This window comes from Dipodomys ordii, unplaced genomic scaffold (genome assembly GCF_000151885.1).
Source record: "Dipodomys ordii isolate 6190 unplaced genomic scaffold, Dord_2.0 Scaffold82, whole genome shotgun sequence".
Classification (NCBI taxonomy): domain Eukaryota; kingdom Metazoa; phylum Chordata; class Mammalia; order Rodentia; family Heteromyidae; genus Dipodomys; species Dipodomys ordii.
Window position 1 is genome coordinate 7,046,472 of NW_012267298.1, and position 23,919 is coordinate 7,070,390.

The 23,919-nt window shown below is 45.0% G+C and overlaps 1 protein-coding gene across 1 annotated transcript in view; it reads right to left on the reverse strand.

Annotated features, from left to right (window-relative positions):
• Positions 1-23,919, reverse strand: part of Zfat (zinc finger and AT hook domain containing) — a 128,179-nt gene that overhangs the window by 36,228 nt on the left and 68,032 nt on the right. Inside the window, exons 10-11 of the mRNA XM_013025216.1 lie at positions 20,828-20,916; positions 1,342-1,480 (exon numbers count right to left, since the gene is read on the reverse strand). Of these exons, the coding sequence (XP_012880670.1) occupies positions 1,342-1,480; positions 20,828-20,916 (228 nt within the window). The remainder of the gene's footprint in view (positions 1-1,341; positions 1,481-20,827; positions 20,917-23,919) is intronic.

Consider the following 23,919-nt stretch of genomic DNA (forward strand, 5'->3'; position numbering starts at 1 on the left):
CCCTCAGCTCTTCAGCTCAAGGCTAGCACTCTACCACTTGAGCCACAGCGCCACTTCCAGCTTTTTTCTTTTTGCTTATGTGGTGCTGAGGAATCGCAGGGCCTCAGGCATGCAAGGCAAGCGCTCTACCACTGAGCCACCTTCCCAGCCCCACTAATCAGGGTTTTTATCAACTCTCATTACTTTAAATGTTCTAAAATGTATTTCCTTTTCAGGAGGAATAAGTAATCTGTGTGTAACCCTAAAAATGCTCATCTGCAAATATGACTTTTTATCATCTTTAAGTAGTCATATAAGGGGTTTCAATTCAACATATCAGCTTTTGAGTATAATGTGTCTTGACCAATGTCACCCCTGCATCTCCCCTCCTCCCCCCCTGCCCCCACCATCTCTCCCAATCCCACCCATCTACCTGGCTCCACTTTCACATATGCACATTGAATATTGCGATGGTACCTGCCGCCCACCCTTCCCTTCTCCATTGGTTTGCCTTCCTCCTCTTCACTTCACCCTCACAGACAACATAGGTCTCCGCTTCCTGGTATTCATTTCGTTAAACTGTGTTAATTGTCCAAAGGAGTTAGTCTGTTGGAATACTCCCCTCAAATATGTTTACAACAGCATTATTGTAGTTGAAATAAATTTTTACAATAGCATAATTATAGTTGCAGAAAAGATAAAAATCTAGAAACCCTAACATGCTCCACAATAGAAGTGTTATATAAAGTATTTATATTTGATATTGTATTGCAGACAGCCTGTAAAAGTTAGACCGGGCAATGGTGGCTCAGGCCTGTTATCCTAGCTACTCAGCAAGCTGAGATCTAAGTATCATAATTTCAAAGCTGGCTTGGGCAGGAAAGCTCATGAGACTCTTACCTCCGATTAACTACCAAAAAATAAAAAATAAAAAGCAAGAAGTGGCAGTGGACAGCATCTAGGCTGTGAGTTCAAGTTCCAGACTGATACCAAAAAAAAAAAGTAAGTTAGAAAGACACTATAGAAAAGACAATGTTTCTGTCAATCAAGGTTGAATTTTAAAAAATTAAATGACACTCTCTTCTACTCAAAGGCTATGTGCAATTGTACTGAAAAATGTACACTGCTGGGCAGTTGGAGACTTTGTGAGGAACTCTGTGCTGCTGTTGCCTTGGATTCCCATTGAGGCTGTCGTAATATTAACCGGCAACACGTGTGCTGGAAGACAGGTGTAAGGGGGAGGGGAGGACAATACTGACATGCAAGGCTCACCCACTAGACTGAACCTTAAGGTGGCAGCAGCTCTGCTTGGCGGGGGGAGGGGAGGGCCTGAGACAGAGCAGCGCCCGCTGCCCCACCTACCTTGCTGGATGAGTGCCTCAGCCACCAGCTCCCCGCTGCCCACGTTGACGTACTCCTCATTGGGGTGCTTCCTGTTGTAGTGCCGCTTCAGCGAGCCAGAGATGTTGCATGAGTAATGACAATGAGCACAGCGGAAAGGCTGAGGGGACAAGGAGACAGAAAGGTAAGTCTTGAGGAATGGGGGGGGAGCACCCAGAACCCTCTCAAGTGGTCCCTCAACAGATCAACATGGCTTTAGTCATCTCTCTCTGCTAATTGCTCAGAGACAGAAAGTTGGCTGTCTCCATGGGTTGCATCTCTTCTACAACTGAACCACTGACCAAGTCCCAAGACTTCCTTCACAGAACTGCCCTACCACCCTTCTAAGGTAATTCCCATTCTATAAGGAGGATCCACAGCAGGGCCGGCCTGGGAGAGAAACAAACAGGGAAGGCAGCCATGTGCACCACCTCTGAAGCAACCCAGGAAACACCCTACATAAAGACCACATTTGAGGCCCAGGATGCTCTGTGCTGGCTGCCGCACAGAGCTACACTCCTCCGTGAAGTCCTTCACCACAGCACTGGAGGGCAGCATCACAAGGGTTTATTAAAGGAAATTAGTAAAGGGTTTGCAGATATCACCCAAACAGAGAACAAAAGGTCTAAAATCCCAACATAGGATTATTGCTAAAATAAAAGCTAAACCATTTAAACCATGTTGAAGAGCTCTTATCTCTAAATAAGCAAATATTATGACATCCTTATTTTTGGAATGTTAACATTTACAGAGAAATCAAAAAGAAAATTTAGGAAATGTTATACTGCCCACATGGGGCGGGCAGCAGGCAGGGAGGGCAGGAAGACCAGGGCAATGACGTAAGAATGGTCCTGCCACCCCAACGTCAGGCTCACTGGAGCGCCAACTCCATCCTTCCTGTGACAAAGGAGATAAATTGCCTCATGAGTTTCAGCACCTTTTTATTCACTATGTCTCCTCTTGGGCAGAATTGCTAATGAGGAGAAAGATGGCCAAGATGTGAGCATGTGCGCAGGAGCGTGTACAGATGAGGCCACATGAGAAATCTGTCTCTGAGCTGCCCATTTCCACCAAAATCCTATAGGTGGACCTGGAGAAAATTCTGGAAGTGAAATAAGTCAAGCGAGACAAAGGTTGCATGCTTTCTCTTGAATGTGGAAGTTCAATCTAAAATAAATATACATATAAGTAAACAGATACAGGGTCATACGCACATATGCAAAAACATGTTAACTAAAGTATGGGAGGAGTCCATTAAATTACAGTTTAACAAAATGAATACCAGGAAGCTGGAATGTATTGTTGGGGAGGATGAGGTCCAGGAGGAGGGGCAGACAAATGGAGAAAGGAAAGGTAGGCCAAGTTAAGTGCTCACATTTGTGAGAACAGAGCCAGATGATGATGACAGGAGTGCCACTGACCAAGATGCGCTGTACTCACAGACTCGCGCTGAGCTGACACTGCTTGTACAACTACACACAGATCATTTAAAAAATTTTAAAGCCCTCCGCTCTTAAAAGACTGAAGGCTGCCCAGCATGGAGCTGCCTTTCCTCCCTGGAGGGTGTGTGCAGTAGCCCAGCTTCCACAGCACTGAGGCATTAAGACTGGCTCAGGATGTTGGCGTGTCCTGTAAGAAGGAAGGGACACCAACTCGAAAGGTACTCAGCAAGACAAAGCTTTTACTTTTGCACAAGGCTGTGTGCCACCAGCAAGCAAGAGACAGAGTAGCTCTAGTACTCCACCTCACTCCAGTTAGAATGGCCTTATCAAGAAAACCAACATAACAGATGATGACGAGGATGTACCCATAAGGGAACTGTATTACACCACTGGTGGATGGAAGCTTGTCTGATCACTCTGGAAAGCAATATGGGGGTTCTGCAAGAAACTCAATGTTGAACTTCCCTACGACCCGGCAATCTCGCTCGTGGGCATTTATCCAAGCAAGCACAAACAAGGGTACACTAAAGTCACCACCATACTAGGTTAGTGGCATCCTTGTCTACCATAGCCAGGATATGGAATCAGCCCAGATGCTCCTTGGTGGATGAGTGGATCAATGAATGTCACTATTTTTGATTTCTGAACCTTTTGTCTTAGATGTAAGTTTATCTGTTTGGGGGAGTTTAAGGGGGAACACAGAAATGGTGGGACAAAGGGTGAAGTAATTCAGCAATGACACTCACTAGACACTACGTTGAAATTATACAACTTGTGGGAGAAGGGGGTCAGGAGGGAAAAACTGGGAGGAAAGGAGGGAAGAGATGATACTGTCAAAAAAAATGTACTCATTACCTGACCTATGTAACTAAAACTCCTCTGTCTATCACCTTTACAATAATAATATATGCATATATACATTACTCAACTGAAAAAAAGAAAATGTAATATATATACACACACACACACATATATATATATATATATATATATATATATATCCTGGAATTTTACTCATCCATTACAAAGAATGATACTGTACCATTCATATGGAGATGGAAAGACCTGGAAAAATTACATTAAGTGAAATAGGTCAGACCCAGAAAAATAAGGTTACACGGATTCCATCATTTGTGGTAGCTGGAATGTGCCTATAAATCCATAAATAAACATACTGAGTGGTATGCAAGTGGCTACAAATAAATTAACTGAAGTACAACAGACTATGGAGAGCTCAAACAGTTTATTTCTTTAGAAACGCTAAGTCAAAGCCCAATAAAATAAGTACCAGGAAATGGGTATCTGCAAGAGGGGGTGGGACCGAGGGGAGAGGGGAAGACAAACGCAAGGGTGAGAGGGGTAAACGCTGGTAAGGCTGCATTGTGTCTACCACAGAACTGAGGAAAACAAGCGAAGAGGTGGGCCAAAGAGGAGTGAAATATTGAAGGACGGCACAGATTAAGAAGCATCCCATCCACAAACTTCTTTGTGAAACAGCAAAAATTTTCAACACATATCCGAAAAAATTATGAAAAGAGAGGGAAGGGGGTGGGTTGGGAGGGGTGGGTAGAAATACTGATGCACCATGTTCTTAAACCGCTTTGTTGAATGGCAACTCCTTTGTACAACTACTTAAAGATGATTCATATATATGTATTATACTATATTATTTTAATTATATATACTATGTAGTATATGTTACATAAATATGTATTATACTATATTGTTTTAGTTATATATACTATATATAGTATACATTACATATATCTGTATATATGACACAGAGCAGGCAGGCTGCTCTCTTTTTGTCCCTAACCCAGCAGGCCCTGTCCCTCTGCTCTCACTGGCTGAACTCAGGTTCATAATCTGCAAAAGGATGAAGCTTAATTAATGGGATGCAACGAAACTTCAATATAAGAGGCTGTCTTAAGGAGCAGCAGGAAAGCAGATGTGACTAAAATGTAATCAGGAAGACTGACAGGAAGGAAGGAAAAGTCACCATTCCCACACCGGGCAGTATAGCTTTGCTCAGCTTTGCTGGGGTGCCTCAGCAGCCCTGGCACTGCTCACAGGGCTGGGAATGAGGAAGACCTCCTTCCCTTCCTTCCTGGGTCTTGCTCCTACTCCCTCACACCCCTGCAATCTCTGTGGAATCAACCCTCACCTCCCTTCTGAACTGTGATCACAGAGCCACACAGGTATTTAGGAGAGGCACTGCCTCGGTCTACCAGGAAGACCACAGGCGCTGGAGACAGCCAATGGCAGCTGTAAGCCGGGACTGACTAGCCCCAAGAGTCGTGAGATTTCATCTCCAAAGCATCTATCTGCTGACCTTCTGCCGTGAGTCAGGCACTGCTCTCTGACCCCAACATCCATGACAAAAAGCAGGTCTGTGACTTCCTCAATAGATGTGAGTTTGGGGACTGAAATATCAACTCCAAAGATTAAATGCTGTGCAGGCAAACTGAATCATAAAACTTGGTTTCTAAATCAGATACTTGCAAACAACAACTGACACTAGAGCTCAAAGGGGAGGTTATTTATTCTGAGATTTCAGGCCAAAATTCAGCCAAGAGTTACAAGGAAGATATGCAGGCTGTGCAAGCAAACCTCTCTTTGTGAAAGAGTGGAGGCAACAACTCTGGATAAGAAATGTGCTCGTCATCTTTTCCATGTAAGTGTAACCCCTCTGTACAGTATTTTCACAATAAAATAAATAAATAAATTTTTAAAAAAAGAGTGGAGAGCCCTTCCCAGAAGCGCGTGTGTCCACTGTCTTATTCTGGAAATAAGACCAGGGTGAGACCTTAGCTTTGTTCCAGATGAACAACTCTAGCTTCGAAACAGATCGTTGGTCCACCACTCCTTTCAGCCACAACCTGGAGACGACCATGACTTCTTCATCAGATTAATAAACAGCCACCTACTGCACGCGTCCATTGCTGTCCCTGCCTGCTATCCATGCCGCAACCTCGGTATCTTTCCTAGGATATTCCTAAAAGAAAGTCCACACTGGGCTGGGAAGGTGGCTCAGTGGTAGAGCGCTTGCCTTGCATGCATGAGGCCCTGGGTTTGATTCCTCAGCACCACATAAGCAGAAAATAAAAAAGCTGGAAGTGGTGCTATGGCTCAAGTGGTAGAGTGCTAGCCTTGAGCTGAAGAGCTGAAGGACAGTGCCCAGGCCCAGAGTTCAGGCCCCACGACCAGACCCCCCCCCCAAAAAAAGAAAGAAAGTCCACACTCCTTCGCCTTGCTCTCTTCTCCAGCCTCCACCCTTGCCTCCATTCTGAGCCGTTTCACAATGTCCCCTGCCCTCCCTGCTTAGTGGCTTTGCCACTGTACCTGAGTCCCTGACAAAGTTACACTCCGGAGCCTTGAGGACTGCCAGGCCCCACCATGCGCAGGTATCAGTAGTACAAGAGACACAAGAGGTGCTTCCTAGTCAAGATTTCTTGGCCTGACAACAATCTTGCAAGACCTGAGATACTTCTCATTCCAGACAGGGAAGCTGAATTTAAAGACGTTATATAACCTTCCCAAGGTCAGAACAGTTGAAATGTGTGCAAGAGCAAACGCTGATCTTTAGACACGTGTTGAGGTGATTCTAACGCCTTTGACCAAGTTCAAGAATAGCAATGAATAACTCCAGCTAAATAAATGTTCTCAAGGAATTCGAAGTTCACATCATCCTGCACAAAGGCAAGAAAATGGAGTATGTGTTGGATTAGACAAGAGTTTAAAAGATACACCACTTAAGAAAAATAATGTTGTAGGCCAGGTGCTGATGGCTCACACCTGTAATCCTAGCTACACAGAAGGCTGAAATCTGAGCATCAAGGTTCAAAGCCAACCAGAGAGGAAAGTCCCCATGAGACTCTTCTCTCCAATTAACCACCAGAAAACTGGAAGTGGTGCTGTGGCTCAAGTGGTAGAGTGCTCTCCTTGGGCTGAAGAGCTCAGGGACAGCACCCAGGACCAGAGTTCAAGTCCCATGACCCACAAAAAAAAATGGAAGGAAGGAAGGAAGGAAGGAAGGGAGGAAGGAAGGAGGGAAGGATGGGTAGATGATGTTGTAGTATAAAAGCCAAGAGGTTCCAAAGACATCGCAGGATCAAGTTCCATGCATCACTGAACCACAGTACCATGCAAAAGCTTCTAAACTCTTCCTACGCCACAGTCTTTTCATATGTAAGATGACTTAAAACCCTGCAGTAAGGTCAAAATAAGATGCTCCATGTAAAGCACCTGGTACATAATATGCATAATATGCATAATAAACATAATTTTTATATGTCATTATCACCACAGTCTTTCTCAGAGTGGATCTGTTATAATGAAAAGACAGGAAGGAAACAGTAGAAAGCAAACTGCAGCAACAAGAAAAATAACAATCTCCACAGAACTTACAAAGGACAAAAACCAAGTTTTAGGGTTTGGGGTTTTGTTTTTATTTTGACTGAGACCAGAACTCAATCTTGATGTTTCATGCTTTCATTTATTTGCTGGTGCTCTACCACCTGAATCATGCCTCTAACCTCCAAGTTTTAGTTTTATCAGGCAAAAATGAAATGTAGAAGAGATGTCTACCTCTTTAGCTGCTCATGAGAGAGCATGGGGCACACAGTAACATGGAAATGGATAATGCCAATAGAATAATGAATGGAAACAAAACCACACAGGCCACAGAACACATGCTCACCAGACAGGTGCTAAGAATGCTCACAGAAAGATCTGGGCCAACAGAGGCCCCTGTGCTCAGCTACAAATGGGTGCAACCACTCCGGAAAGCAGCAGGCACCATCTGGGAAAGCTGGTGTATCCCAGTGTACACCTCTGGGAGTGTGCCTGCCCCGAGAAGCTGGGGCTGCAGCACCCTAAGATGTGTACAGAGCCTCTTTGCTACAGAGCTCAGGAAAGCAACACATAGCAAGAGCCCAATCATCAAGCAGCAATGGAGGGGATAGAAATAAATACATTGTGTGTTGCAGAATGCAGTAATGCAAAGAAGCCAGTGGCTCATGCCTGTAATCCTAGCTACTCAGAAGGATGAGATCTGAGGATTATAGTTCAAAGCCAGCCCGGACAGGAAAGTCCGTGAGACTTTTATTCCCAATTAACCACCAGAAACCCAGTGGCACTGTGGCTCAAGTGGTAGAGTTCTAGCCTTGAGCTGAAGACTTAAGGGACAGCGCCCAGGTCCAGAGTTCAAGCCCTACCACCAACAAAAAAAAAACAAAAAAGAAAACAAAACAAGTAGAGCCACATGTAAAAGCAGGGGCCAGTGTTACCAATACAAGGTAAGTAATAAGGCAAAGTTCTAAATGAATATACAAAGCCAGGCACCGGTGGCTCATACCTGTAATCCTAGCTACTCAGGAGGCTGAGATCTGAGGATCACGGTTCAAAGCAGCTCGGGCAAGAAAGTCCGTGAGACTCTTATCTCCAATAAACCACTAGAAAACTGGAAGTGGAACTGTGGCTCAAGTGGTAGAGCACTTGCCTTGTGCTGAAGAATGCAGGAATAGCGCCCAAGCCCAGAGTTCAAGCCCCACGACCGAAAAAAAATAAATAAATATACAAACCACAATATATCCATACATAAGTCCATGTATATAATTAAGTTGTTCAAAAACACACAACACTGAATGACTTTCCTTATACATACAAACATGGCAGATAGACCATAAAGAAAATAAGAAAGCAATTCTTAGGGAAGTCAGGATAGGGGAAGAAAGGTGTGTCTAGGAGGAGTCTGATGACTGGCGGTAGTGTTTATCTGGGTGGTGGTTAGACATTCATTTGCTTACTAATCAATCTTTATTCCATATGTTCGTATTATATAAAAATATTCTGATATCATTCTATTTCATAATAAGAAGAAAAGAGGAGGAGACAAAAAAAGGATGACTACTAAATGGAGCCCTGTATGAAACAGACCCCTCCCCAGGTTTTAAGGAGTTCAGACAGCCTGAGTGTAGTCACCATTAACAAGGCTGGCACCAGTAACAAATACCTGGCCACCCTAAGGGAATTTTAGGTTGTTTTCTTTCATCTGTATAATGAAAACTGCTGATTCCATTACGTGAGTTCTAACATTTCCACCAGAATCCAAAATGTCCAAAAAGGAGGATGCGGCCAGAGTGGCAGGCTGGCAGAGAGATTCACTGTCACTCTGGCATTGGCTGGTGTAAATCAAGTCCCCGGAGGAGGATGGTCCCCTGAGACACCTGTAAGATTTACGGCAGTGCTTCTGCAGCTAAGGAAGCCTGGCAGGAAGATGGAGTCTTTTTCATTAGTGTCTGAGGTCGGCATCAATCCCCGTAAAGTGCAAGGCAGTACCGACTCACCCTGAGGAGGGTGCAGATGGAAAGGGGACCCCACAGTTGTGAGAACTCATCTCCCTCCCAGACGTAATTCAGTTACTATTGAAACTTCAGGGGCAATTTCATCTAATCAGAGCCTGGAAAGTGACAGCTCTGCAAACTGAGGTCTCACCTGGGCCTTATTTCTGGAACAAGGCAGTCAACACAGGTGCTTCTGGGATGTGCTGCCCACTATTTGCAAAGAGAGGTCTGTGATCCCAGACATTTTTCACAACCCATCACTGGCAGGTGTTTCTGGTGTCAGATAAACATGGACTCCATCTAGGTTCAGCCACATGAAAGCTTCTGTGGCTATGGGCAGAGCTGATCATCTTATTGTAGGGATTAGGGAGAATGCAAACAGCAGTCTACGCGGGAGGCTCATTAAACTACTGTCACTGACAGCTCAGACACAGAGCTTTTGTGCAAAAGAAACGGAACACAGAGTACACCTTGTACTTGTAGTGTGACCAGGTTCATGGTATGTTTGCAGCAACGAGAGCGGTCACTGGGGCAGGAGGCTTGTCCCAGGGTGTGAGCTGACTTTGATAGACTCTCATGCTGACATCCCACTCTCCTTCCCTGGGAAGGAGATCTCTGATCTCCAAGAAAACTGTCTCCTGCAGATGGACTAGCTGGGTGACTTCTTCAACTTTCCCTCTCCTTCTGTGTTCTGTTTTCCGGATGGCTTTGGGTCAGAGCATCAACAGCAGGCTACTGTTTGCACAGTGGTTCTTCTGGCACCTGTTGTCTGATGCTGAGCCCCCTTTACCCCTACTTCCCTATTCCAGCTTAGGGCATCTGCTTGGTACAGCCCGTCTCGACTACCCACTACCCACAAACCACCACCTCCAAATCCTACAGGCCAGATAGGGTTAACATTACTGCAAAACCCAAGATCAATTATGGCTACATTTCCACAGCTTTTCAAAGAAAGCCTCCAATAACAGACTATGTATAAGCCCTTTTACAAGAATCTCCACAGAGATTCCTTAAATGTACTACAATAATGAAGCAGGCGTAGCAAAATGATACATTTACAGAATTAAAACCTGCTCTTTGCTGACAGACAGGTCCTGTGGGCTGGCTGAGTCTCTTCGATCTTTGGCACCAGCCACAGCCCGATGCACAGCATCAGATGCATTTAAAGAATCCTAAGAACCCAGGAAGCTGACTGGTCACACTAGGAAACAGTGTCTCACTTCTAAATCTCATTTTAACCACACTATACCCTCCCGGCTGAGGGGGAACCAAGGGCTCAAGACCCCTCATGAACTGAGAATGCACGAAGAACCCAGCAGGATCCATAACAGATGATGTGTGGAATCCTTGTGGCTCCAAAGCCTGGACACTGCACCTCCATCTAGAAGTCAGCTGTGAGAGATCTCTGGCCCTGAAGTGGTGCAGCCTACCCCCTTACTCATTCCTTCCCAATGAAGTGCTGACAGCAGACCATAAACAAAACACTATACCTCACAGAGCTCATGTCCTACCCTAGCATCACAAATGAGCAGGATGTGGCTAACAAAGGCCTGAAGGAGGTGAGAGCAGCCGTGGCGTGTGGAACAGAGCAGAGCAGGGAGCGGGCAGGCGCAAGTGCAGTGAGCTGGGGATGATGCAGTCAGGTGCTGCCAGGCCCACGCTGGGCAGGGGTGGAGGCTGAGGCAGACAGGGCGCCATGTGTGGGATCTGCACAGGACCTATGTGTGGGACCAGAGCCCCTCAGTGACGAATGTGAGCGCATGCTCCTTACACTACATCCCCTCAGCTTTTGAACTCTCTCCTAACAGTATTTGCCAAAAGCTGAGAGTAAGTTCTGGCAGGCATGGAGGCAAGGGTTGCAGGGGAGGTACTGGAGTTCTGGAGCACACGGGGTTCGTTGCCTCCACATCATGGCTGCTGGCATCCTCAGAGCTAGCATTCTGGGGAACAAATTCTCTGGAAGGAGCTTCCTGAGGAGTGGAGCCATGTCTGGGCCTCTGCTGGGACTGAGTACTCGCAGAGCAAAGCATGCAAAAACAAAACCCTTGGTTGGTAGACTGCCACAGTAACCTTCTATTCATTAGTAAGGTCATCAAGAGACACTGGACTTGGAGAAATTTCATCGAACTGAACATCTAAGCTTCAAGTCTCACACTGACCTGTACAGGGTCACTGTGTAAAGTCTGTGACCTAGAATGTTCTGGATGATGAGACAGAGTGAGACAGAAAAGACTCATAGATCCACAGCAGACACCCAAAGCTAGGACTGCCGAAGAGTCTCTTCAACAGAGGCCTGCAAGTCCGGAGTGAGGAGTGAACCACACAGAAGACAGAAGTGTGCCTATGGTGTGAGAAAAAGAACCAAGATCCACTGCCACACTCCTCTTCCTCCTCCTCTGGCCTGAGCTCAATATGGGGGGAGGGTGGGAGAGAAAGGGGGGAGGGCTTCAAGCAACTGCAACACAAGGAATCACCACAGGGAGTGGCGCCCCCTGCCCACCTCAAATCACAGGTACACAGAGAGTTGAGTGATGTCCTGCCCATCACAGAGATGGGCAAGAACAGAGGCAGAAGCAGACCCCAAAAGACGTGCCACCAAGAAAAGCACAAGAAGGGAAGCAATTTCCCTGCACTCATGTTCCTGATAGCTACCATTCAAAGATGTCTGCTAATGCTGAAATGACAGGATACCAATAGCGGGGGAGACTACCAGGCATTCCCTTCTCCTTGTACCAATGGCCAAGTATGATGAGGGCAGTTTGTTTTTTGCATGCCCAAATGTTGCCCTGTATTGTGAGCACACCTGAGAGCTGGGTCGCTCAAGGTCAAGGCCCATCCAGCCAGGGGAGAAAAGTTTCATGATTACAAATCTTGAAGCCATGTTGGGACGGAGCACCAGGGCTGACCACAATGAGAACAAAACCAAGCCCAAGGTGAAGATCCAGAAAGAAAGAAAAAGCTGGTCTTCACATCATTTAAGAAGCACAGAGCTATCCTGGTTTAAAAATAAGGCCAGAGACAAATTAAACAATTTAAAAGAATAAATGTTTTAAATCCAGGGGGTACCGCAAGTTCAAAACTGGCTTGTGTTGAGGCAATTATCTTATCACAATAAATAACAGTAAATCAATCCCCACTAATTGCTTTCTGTGCAAGAGCTTAGAAGACTCTTTAGTGTTCTCTGATTATTGATTTTTTTTATCACTGGTACTGTCAAAAATGTAATATTTTCAAAGAATATACCTCATCTTCTTCGGTGGACAGGATTTAAGTTTAACATAAAAACTATGCTTTCCATTCTGGCCTACAGCCACATTGGAAATATAAAGCAAAAAGGAAGATGGCACAACCAAGGTTTTAGCAGGAGATTTCAGTTGAAAGCAATTTAAGCAAAGGCCCCTTCTGACCCCCCCCATCACCTTTCCCCACACACCCACACCTACGCTCAAAGGAAACCAGAGAGACATGCAAACTCAGGCTCTCCATTGCCCTGCAAATTCAGGGTTGAAAAGCAAAACAAACACAAGCACAAAGCTCACACTTCTCTTGTCTCTCTCTGCCCCTGGGTTCAGTGATTGCTACTGAACTTGGAAACTGTCTGCCTGAGTCAGCATTAGGCTCCAAGGTTTTGCTTGAGTTTTAATAGCTATACACACAACTGTGGGCTTATATAATCAAAGCAGTGGAAGGGAAGAAAAGAACAAGAGAATCAAAATGTCCCTGGGTTTTGGACAAAATGAGGGAAAGTACTAAACAGAAAGTTACGGTTAACAAAGGCATGAATCGAAGTCACAGTACTGTCACTTGAAAACTGTACTATTCCTGAAGATGCTACCTAACTACATTCTGGGCCTTAGTTTACTCATCTGTAAAGTAGGGGCTCTGGTACCAACCTTGTCGGGTTTTTCAGGGCAAGCTGAAGAATGCATACAAAACGCCTGCAGTGGTGTCAAGCACAGGCTCCTCAGCTCACCTGATCACTGTGCCAATTCCCCATCTCCTGTGGGAGGTGTGGAAACACTCCTGTGGTAGCTCTTCTGCATGGGCAGAAGAAACTATCTGCAGACAGCGGGAGAAGCTGTGATGTAAACATGAGCCCAGTACCCTCACAAGCAGCTGCCTCCACAGGTTGCGTGGTAGACACGCAAGCTATTAACCTGAACTGGTTATGCTGTGTGCCTTCTTGGTGTTCTTATTTGAGATCACCTCCTAATGTCCACTCCCTGAAAAACTAGGAGTGAATTATTTCTCCAGCCACATCCTTGGCTGGCCTCATTCCAAATTCATCCCATTTCAGTTCCCTTTAGCATGCAGATATTCTACATGCTCAGATATCTGGACTTTTCTACATAGATCCACTTCACACAAATACATTATGAAGGCCTTTGGGACTCATTTCATTATCATGGATGATAGAGCAAGACATCACAATAACTTCCTTCACTTTGTGGGGATCACTCAATACAGAACTTTCAAGCTAGGGATTGATACAACAGGCTATTTTATTAACTCAATTAAAACAAAGTTTAAAAGCTTATGGAGCTAAAAGACAGGAATATAGTCCTTGCTGCATAACTTTGCTGTATAATACATTTGCTATTACTGTTTTATGCCCATTGGCTGCCCAGAACTATAAGCCTGGCAAACAACAGGCCTGGCTTCCCCTTGAAAGTCCCTTGCCCAACGCAGTACCTGGTACCCAGGGAAAGTGTGTTGAGCCAGAGAGCAAACATCTCATATGCCAAATGAGTATTTAGTACTTTACCTGTACTTGGTCTTTTTCTGCTTTTTTGTTTTGTTTTGTGCTGATATTGGGATTTGAACTCAGGGCCTGAGATTTCTTTTTTTTAAACTCAAGGCTGGTGTTCTACCACTTGAATCATAGCTCCATTTCCTGCTTTTTGGTGCTTGATTGAAGATAAGAGTCTCACAGACTTTCCTGCTCAGGCTGGCTTTGAACTTGATCCTCAGAACTCAGCCTACAGAGTAGCTAGGATTACAGGACTGAGTTACCAACCCATGATTATTTTGTCTTTTAAAATAGTGAATTATGTTGTTCCACATGGAATACTTAGGAAAAGTCCTTCCATGATAGTAAAATCAGAGATTAAAATCTCCTTTACCTCTCAATAGGTAAACCACTGTAGCTACACAAATCTTAAACTGTGAGACATAATACATTCCTTAAGCTTCATAGCCAATTTTTTGAAGATTCAACTGTGTATAGATACATGTCAAATTTAACAGAGCATTTCAGAATGAGGTTCCTGCCTGGCTTCTTAACTCATCATACCTAAGGGTTTTCCGGCCACAGAGAGCAGGGCAGCCTCTGCCTCAGAGGATGGAGTGGAGCTATTTTCTGAGTGTCCGGGACAGCCACTCTGTCAGGAAGAGAGAAAGCTAAGGCAAGAAGGAAGCTTCGGCATTAAGTCACCCTGAACGGTTCCTAAAAGGCACAGGTAACAAAACCTGCTGATTTCACAGTGCTATTTTTTTCCCTTTTTCAGACTTGCACATTCACACACACATTTCTGACTCAGCCTCCGCAAGTCAGGAAGCCGTCAGAGCCACTGGAGCTGCACAAAGGACAGCCCACCTCCATAGTCCCTGCCGCACTGGGCACTTGTGGCGTGTTCTGCTGCAATAAAAAACGTGCATAAACAGTGACAAGAGAGATGGGTGACAAGAGAGGTGCATGCAGAGTGAAACCCCTGGTCAGAGCAGTAGAGTTGCATGGGCAGCAGCTACAGGGGGAAGGGGCAGGGCTGCTGAGAAGAGATGGACACTGTCAGAAGGCACACATTACCAGACCTCTACACAGAAGGTTCACCTGATTAAAGGTCCTCCACGTTGAGTGCAAGCATCAAATCAGTAACTATGAGGAAGAAGCAGCAAAACCAGATGGAGCTGCAGGGAACTGACATTGAGAAGCATGCGGTAAATGTCTTTATTCATAATCTCCATGCACAGAAAGGTGAGGCATGACAGGGGAGACACAGATGTAGGGGACTTGCTTAAGGTCATGGAGGTAGTGAGTGATTGTCACAGATTCTGTGATAATCTGACTATAGACATGGCATCTAATGGCAAGAGAAGGCAGGCTTGTGCTCTAAGCATGGAGCTTCCTCCAACCACAAGCTGGGGCTGGTTCTACAGGCACTCTGTGGTCCTCCCTGCCCTACAAATGCTGTGTGGACAAAACCCTTCCCAGAGAGCTTCCAGGGCACTCTCCAGGAGATCTGTGTCCACATGGACAAGCTGCTGCCTCAGTCACCTGCTTCTGGTAAAATCCTTCTCTCCCCCCCCCCCCCGTGTCAGTGTAGCCAGGAGAGGCTTGCTAGGAACAGGCAGGAGCTCTTCACTCTGCAGGCATCGTGGAAGGCATCGTGGAAGGCATGAATCCCAGGGAGTATTTGTGCTTCCACTTAAGCTACAGAAAACCACAAGTGCCCATGGTTCCCATACAGGCAGAACTTGTTTTAAAAAAAAAAAATCCATCTGATTACTAAAGAGATGCAAAGCCTAAGTAAACTAATTCCAGAAAGGGACAAGCACTGCCTGTGGAAGAGAAACTGTTGTCAGCCTGTTATTCCTGGCACAGAGCCTCCCTCCTCCATGCTTCGTTGTTAAGGACTTCAGCAAGTGGATGGAGGAAAGCCCACCACTACCTTGGCAGTAACAGCAAAAAGAAAAAGAACAGCAGGCCCAAAAAGCATATGAAAAAGAAAGCCTGACACCTATGATGAGATTAAACACAATTTAGTTTTACTCAAATAATATGAACGTGATCAGACTGGGCTTAACCTCACTTTAGTTCTTCTGGGAAACTGGAGTCATTTCCACAAAATTAGGAAGAAGAAATAGCCAACCAACAGGTAGCAGGTGCCACACCATCTTTGCATAAAAATTACATTGCTTCATTTAATACCTCCAACATATGGGAACAGAGATCACTCTCATTTTACAGACAATAAAGGCTATAATAAAAAAAAGTTAAATTATGGAGTGAGAGGGTGGCTTAAGTGGTAGCATACCAGCAATGACTGAAAAAAAATTAAATTCATAGCCTACAAGTGGCACAGTCAAGAGGATTCTAAATCCTGGGCTTTGCTATGAGACCTCATTGCTCTGAGACTTAAAATTTGGACCAAATATGAGAATACCAAATAGAATCTCAATAGCATTCCAAAATGCAATTTACCACTGTTTTCAATGTGGGGTAGTTTCTAGACTGTCATTTGTAATTACAAATCATTGCTGCTTTTTAATTAAACGTATTAAGTAGATAAAGCATTCTACTCACATAATTTAAAAATCAGATACAGAAGCAAGTCTTACTATAGTCCTTTCCTCCCAACAACTCAGTTGCTATCCTCACCTGACTTATCATTTCTGCATGTACTCTTATAGAAGACTTGAAGCAAATATGGTAATGTAGATATAGTTTGGGTCTTTTATAACCTTCGTTTTGCATGTCATTATATCATTCAACACAAGTAACAGAGAACTCCTGGAACCTTGTAGCTACAGAAGATTTGGTGGCTTGGATATCCTACTGTCTATTCAATACTTGCCCTATGTGCAGACATTTTCATGAGTAACCAAAACAAAATTCCGTTGTTACTTTGCATAGCTACAGCTTTTTCAGCCTGCAAGTTCATCTGCAGGAGATCAATCTGTACAAATGGCAATGATGAGTCAGAGCACATGCATTTGCAGCTTTGACAGATTCTGCAAACCGACCACCGGGGTCACGGCCACTCTCACTGCATCCACAATGTATCAGCTCTACTGTCTTCTTATGACCTCCAGTGGAGCAATAGGCCTCTCAGACTCTGGACCATTTACCGAGCTAAGTGAAAAAATCATAAACTAGTGTGGTTTTTCTGATTCTTTTGTAAGTGAAGTGGGGCATTCTGTCATGTACCCAGAGCTAGCTCCCTTCTTTATAATCTATTCCTTTTATATTCTTGCCTTTATAAAATAACCATTCATAAAAATAAGGCAAGGATCAAAAGGCCAGTATTACAGGAAAATAAGAATTATTCTAGCTGCTTAATGTTTTTAATTTTAAAAGTATCTTAAAATATCATATCCATGTTTTGATATCTAACAGATACACTAAGAGCATAGTTTCCTGGAATGAATGAGATAATCTATCAAGTTTGCAAGTAATCCACAGAGGCAAAGTGACCCAGATCAGCTAGAAGGGCAAGTCTAAAGAACTACTTCAAGGCTGTGATTGAAGCCCAATCTCACCTTCCTCTGACTTTCATCCATTGCTTCTCTTTCCTCCTCCTCCTCCCTTCCTCCCACCACACCTATCTTGTACCTTCTCCTCTTCCTCTTCTTCCTCTCCCTCTCTCCCCTGCTCTCTTGCTCTTGCTCTCTCTCATTCTCTCTGTATCATCCTCCCCAACAAGAATACTGCACAACTACTTTGTGAAATCCAACTTTGCAGGTAATATGACTCCATTAAACATGTACCTCTAACACATAGTGTGCAATGATACATGCAATGCTAGCAAAAAAAATGAAGCATTATCTTCAAATGAAAAGATCAACTTTATTTTAAAATAGTCATTTATGATACAGATGCAAGGTGATTGCTAGCTGGATTGGCCAGCCTTGTCACTGAGAATATTTATTAAGAGATCCACAAGGTGAATCCTGCTTACTAGCCATACTGTCTAACATGGCAATGTGTGGGCTTAATTTCAGCAAGAAAGCAAGGTAGGCTAGGCTGATAAATGGAAGGAACCCCCACTTATTTAGAGATGTCTGGGCTTAGCCAGCAGTCCATCACATACATCACAAGCAAGTATATTCACTGTTAATTAAGGTCAAGAGTACCATGTGTTCTGGATAGGCTCATATGTCTGTAATCCTAGCTAATCAGAAGGCTGAGATTTGAGAATCAAGGTTTGAGGACAGCCTGGCCAGAAAAGTCTATGAGACTCTATCTCCAATGAACAAGTAAAACTCTGGAAGTGGCTCAAGTAGTAGAACACCAGCCCTGAGCAAAAAAGCTAAGAGACAATGCCCAGGCCCTGAGTTCAAGCCTGGATACACACACACACACACACACACACACACACACACACACACACACACACACACACACACACACACACACACACACACGATGTCCATTTGCTATAAGACTTAAGCCACATTAAAAAAACATTTTGCAAGGTAAGGGTTCTGTAAGCATTTTTAGAATCTTAGTGAACACTAAATAACTACATAAGTAGAAAACATGCCATATTTTTTTTTTGGTCCAGTCATGGGCCTGAACTCTGGGCCTGGACGCTATCCCTCAGCTCTTCAGCTCAAGGCTAGCACTCTACCACTTGAGCCACAGCACCACTTCCGGCTTTTTTCTTTTTGCTTATGTGGTGCTGAGGAATCGAACCCAGGGCGTCAAGCATGCAAGGCAAGCGCTCTACCACTGAGCCACCTTCCCAGCCCCACATGCCATATTTTAAAGTATAGGAATTTGTCTATTTCCATGTTTCCTGCCATAAACCATCTACTGTAAGATACATATCTACCTCTAGAAAAACAAACTGGCTTCATCTTGCAAGCTTACTCAACAGCTTTAGTTGATATCTACCCAAGATTCTAAAGCCAAAAATGAGATTGGTTAAAAAAAAAAAAGATAAACAATTTCTTTGGAAGGTGTGCCATTGGTATGTGTGTGTGTGTGTGTGTGTGTGTGTGTGTGTACATTATGAACTTTCTAATATCAGTAAAAATGTTCTACTATCAGGAGATGTGAAAGCAAAAACAAAACAAAAAAACAGTGAGATATACTAGCAGAATAATTCCTCTCCAAAGATGTCTATCTCCTAAGCACTAGACCCTATATCCATTTTATTCTAAGAGACAAAAAGGGATTAAGAATGCAGGCGGAATGAGTCATGTGACCACAGGTGAGAGCATTTTGTGGGTTATCCAGGTGGATCCAGTATTGTCCCAAGAGCCCCTCCAAGTAGAAGAGTGGAAGACGTGATGCAACATGGGACGCTGGCTCTGAAAGAGAGGGAGGGGCCAAAAGCCAAGGGCTGCCAACGGCCCTTGGAAGCAGGACAGGTGAGGCCTTGAGTTACGCCTGGAGCCTCTGAAAGGAAACACAACCCAGACAACACCTTGATTTTACTCTAGCAGAACTCATGTTAGACTTTTCAGAATTAGGGAGCTGAAGGTTAGCAAATATAGTTTATGTTTATCTTGGTGGTAGTCATTATAGCAAGAGGAAGCCAATACAGGGATGACGAGGAAAGTGTAATTGCTACTGTCAAAACGAGCGTGTCGGGCGTGGAAAGTTCTTCATGTGGCTGCCAGTCCCAATTACCTGAGAAACAATGCCTAACCAACTGGCATAGGAGGAGAGTGATGAGAGGCCAAGGTTGGCTTTAGTACTCCTCACTGTGGCCCCTCATTCCCAGCTGGGGCACCACTCAGTAGGGAGGGAGCCCAGACCCACTGGAGGGCTGTGACCCAGGGGCCGGCTCAGAGCAGCAGCTCCAGACGCGGCATGACAGCAGGAAAAAGAAGGTAAATACGCATCAATGATACTTAACCACGTGATCCCCCCCTCCATCTCCTCTGCACCCAAAACTGAAGGTTTCAGGACCAAAGACAGCTTCAGCTGTGCCTGACTAGAAGGGAACAGGAACCGTCCACATTGCAAACAGCACAGGGACGCAAAGCCCCACAAGAGCTGGCGTTGCCTAAAACTTCCCAATGGGCCTAAGTTTCTCATCTATAAAGCAACAGTTGCCTTAGTTTTCTGCTCTCAAGCATGATAAGTGCACTAAGTCCAAGAAAGTTTGGTTTCCCAAAGAAACGCATCGTGTCCCTGTGAGATGTAAAATAAAGCTCTTCATTTTAATTAAGTACATAGTAGGTGTCATGCAGAAGACCTCTGGATTCAGGCTGCAGTCCTTCCAGGATGGAGTGTGGGGAGACTGGGGTCCATGGCTGTGGGGCTCATGGTACAATGCCAGCACCTATGAGATGACTCAGTGCAAGCTTTGAGGTAAAGACCAGTTCCAGAGACATTATAGAGCCATTTTCACATTCCCACATAAGCAACAGCAGCAATGTTAGGGTCAGAATGGCCCTGAAGTGAGCAAAAACTTGTATAGATTAATATGCTGGTCCAAAGTTCTTGTGCTCTATAACTGTACCATAGACAATGTTAAACAAAAACCATCAGCTATATTAAAGAAATACGACTTAATAGTTATTAAGAAGACACAGACAAGCCACCATCTCCTGAGCTCCTGCCACCTGCCAGGCACCTGGAAACTACTTCCTGCCCTCATACTTTGTCACACTTGTTCTACCAGGTGATTCGCTTGTAGTCATCTAAAGGCACAAGTATATGTGCCAGAGCTCACAGTCTTTGTTTTATCACTCTGTTTCGTGGGTAAGAGCATGCCTTGTCTTCTGTCTGTGTCTTCTTCCCCACTGTTCATGGACTTGGTTTCCAAAGTACAGAGAAAAGCTGTGCTTCTGAAAAGAGCACATGAGAGAGAGAGAGAGAGAGAGAGAGAGAGCACACCCTGAGACTCCACGCGTACTGGCGACGAGCCTGCAAGTGAAGGCATCATCCACAGGTAACATGTCATTGGCCAGGCCTCCACCTCTGCCTCTGCCTCCCAGGTGCCCTACCTTGAAGGAAGCGTGCTGCTCCATGTGCCGCAGCAGCTGTGGCTTCTGGGCCGCCGTATAGTCACACACCGTGCACTTGAACTGCTTCCCTGGAAAGAAGCGGAGCACAAGGTAAGCATCACCAGGCTGGCAGCTCCTGAGAGTGAATGAGGTCGGGCATGGAGCCAGAGACACACAGGTGTCCCCTGACAGGCAGGAGACAGGATCCCAGACAGGACCAAGATGGGAGTACACAGATGCTAACGGCCTGCTCGGTCTTCAACATGGAGCGGGAAGGAGCCCAGCAGTTCCCTGGAGATGGTCTGGATGAGGTCTCTGGATGCCTGGAGAGGTCTCTGGGCCTCAGGAGTAACAACACTGGAGAAAAATCCTAAAGAGAGAGTGAGGGTGTGGCTGGCTGACAGAGAGAAGGGCATCAGGAAGAGGTCTCCACGGTGAGGGAGCTCAGCAGATGCACCACGGCATGAGCAGGACAGTGAACTGCTGAATCTTCCTTCCACACTCCAGGATCCCAGAATGTGAAGTCTGCCAGAAGCCAGGGGCTGAGCTGGCCAGGGCAGAGCACGAAAGGCTCCACAAGGAACTCAGATGTGATCCTGAGTGTCAGCAGGGTCTGCAGAATGGTCTTCTGCAAGGAGCAAGATATGTTTTGTAGAACTCGTAATGCTGGTGGGACCGTGTGCAGCACTTCTAAGGAATGCTAGAAAGAAAACTACAGAAAAAATATGAAACACTGCTCACTTAGGAAGATGAATGTCCTAGTGATATTCATAGTCAATGTAGGGAGAACAGGATACATGTGCACAGATATGCAGAGCACACTACACTCTTCATTCCTGATTAGTGTGAATAAAAGCTCCGTTTTCAGTAACATAAGCATGTGCAACCAAAGAGAAGTGCAACGTGTGCTCCACAGCAGTAAGTGTCTCTCCTTGCGGCTTCTAACACAGTTCTGCACTGTGGCTCCCCAGGGGTGCTAGCTCCTCACTCTGCCCTCATGCCTCCCCTCTCAGATCAGCTGCAGCCTCTGTACTCCTGTGACACACTCCCAAATCCAGACAAAACTGGTGAATGGCACCAAGTAGCCACAAAACACATTTGCACCACAGTAATCAATGTACTCCTGAGACAGAGCCAGTGGAAGGTACCATTCCCAACTTTACTGCATGACTCTGCTGCAGGTAACTCTGCTGACTGCTCAAACCCTGGAAAACATCAGCACTGGACTTGAGACAACTCTGCCTCTGGGCCTTTGACTACTGGCTCTGGTTATCCTGACAGCAGCTGTTCTGTCAACCACCTTCATACAACGATGTTCTGCTGTGCTCTAGCTCCCATGCCTGCTCTTCTCATTTGGCAAGTATCCTTGCACACTGGTACAGGTTTCTGCAAACACCGAGTGCTAAATCTGCACCTCCCCCTTGAATCTCTTCCATGAACCTGAGACTTGATTATGTGACTATCTGCTGGACTGGCCACTGAATTGCTTAACTGTCCCAAGCTAGACCTGTTATCTCCCTCACCAATGGGCTCCATTACCAATTCTCCTAAGTTTATCACCCATCTTATTTCCCAATTCCCATAGCTTCCTTCTGCATTATTATACACATGTACCTTTCACTCACCTCATGCTCTCAGCACCTGATTCCAGCTCCCATTTCCCATGTCTGTATATTTCTCTAACTTCTCTGCACTGGGTCTAAATACTTCTGTATAATATAGAAATCTAGTATTTAGACCCATTTCTTTCTGAGACAACTGCAAAAGCCTCTAAGCTGAGATTTTTGTTTTTGCCTTCATGAGATTTCCCATCCATCCACTTACCCATCCATCTACCCACCATTCAACCATCCATGCATACTTCTTTCCCACACGAATGAAGTTCCAAGAGCTAAGCATGGATGTCCTTCTAGACAAAGAACTTACCTTCTCTGACTTTTGTGGGCCCCTCTGTACGTGGGCTCCATCACCTCACACTTGCAAGATTCCTTTACTGATTCCTTTGCTTTCATTATGACTGTATACACTACCTGTCTGCATCTGATCTTCCTCAATTCAACTCAAAACTCAGATGAAACAACTCTCTCCCAGCCCACAGAGCAGGGCTGTCACCAGCTACCCAGGGACAGGAACCATGACTTGCTTGCTCACGGTTGCAACATCATCACTGAGTACATCACACACTAACACATGCCATGCATTTTCTTAAGCTCAAATAGCAAGGGGGACAAAAATACATAAAGTCTCTACATGTTATAGAAACAATACTCTCTTGATAAGAGCAGCAAAATGCCCAAATGGCAGAAAAATATTACTACTATAGCTGTGTCAATCTCTTGAGGTAGAATGAACAGAGAATTCCAGATTTGACTTAATTCTTCAATTCCAAAGTACAAGGAATTTTTTACTTGACAGGCACACAGTCATCATTAGAGAGCCAATTAAAATATTTTCTTAAACACCACATTATGTTTTTCTCAGGCCTAAGGTCATATATGTCTACCCATCATCAGAGTAATCTGACCTATGCATCTCAGCTGATACATGCCTCACATGAATACAACATCTCTGTGTCGGGGGGGGGGGGGCCTTAGGAAAATGGAACTTGGGTTCTTTATCCCCCAAACTGGGACAAGGGAGGAAAACAAATTCTCTGCTGTGATAATTTATCACTCATTATCCAACAGTTGGATCAAAGTAAAAGATTAAATACTAAAGGGATAACTGGAAATGAATAAATGGGACTGCCTCACTTAGGAGCAGGGGGCGGCTTGCATGGATATGCTACTCTGAGGGCTGTGCTTGACAGGGGAAGAATGCAGCGTCTACCACAGAGCCCCAGGAATAAACGCCACGCGTGTTTTCAGCACCCACTGACAGCCCCAATCAAAAAGGCCTGGGAGGATCTTTTGCTGCCCAATTCAAATCACAGAATGCAGATTCAGGAGCAATCACAAAGGAGCAATGCTCTCAGGCTATCAGGTAGAGGACAAGGCCGCCCAGCACGTGCTCAGTTTACACTGACCTCACAGGGCTGGCAGACGAACCTCACACAGCTGTGTGTAAACATGAATCACACAGCACTTCATGAA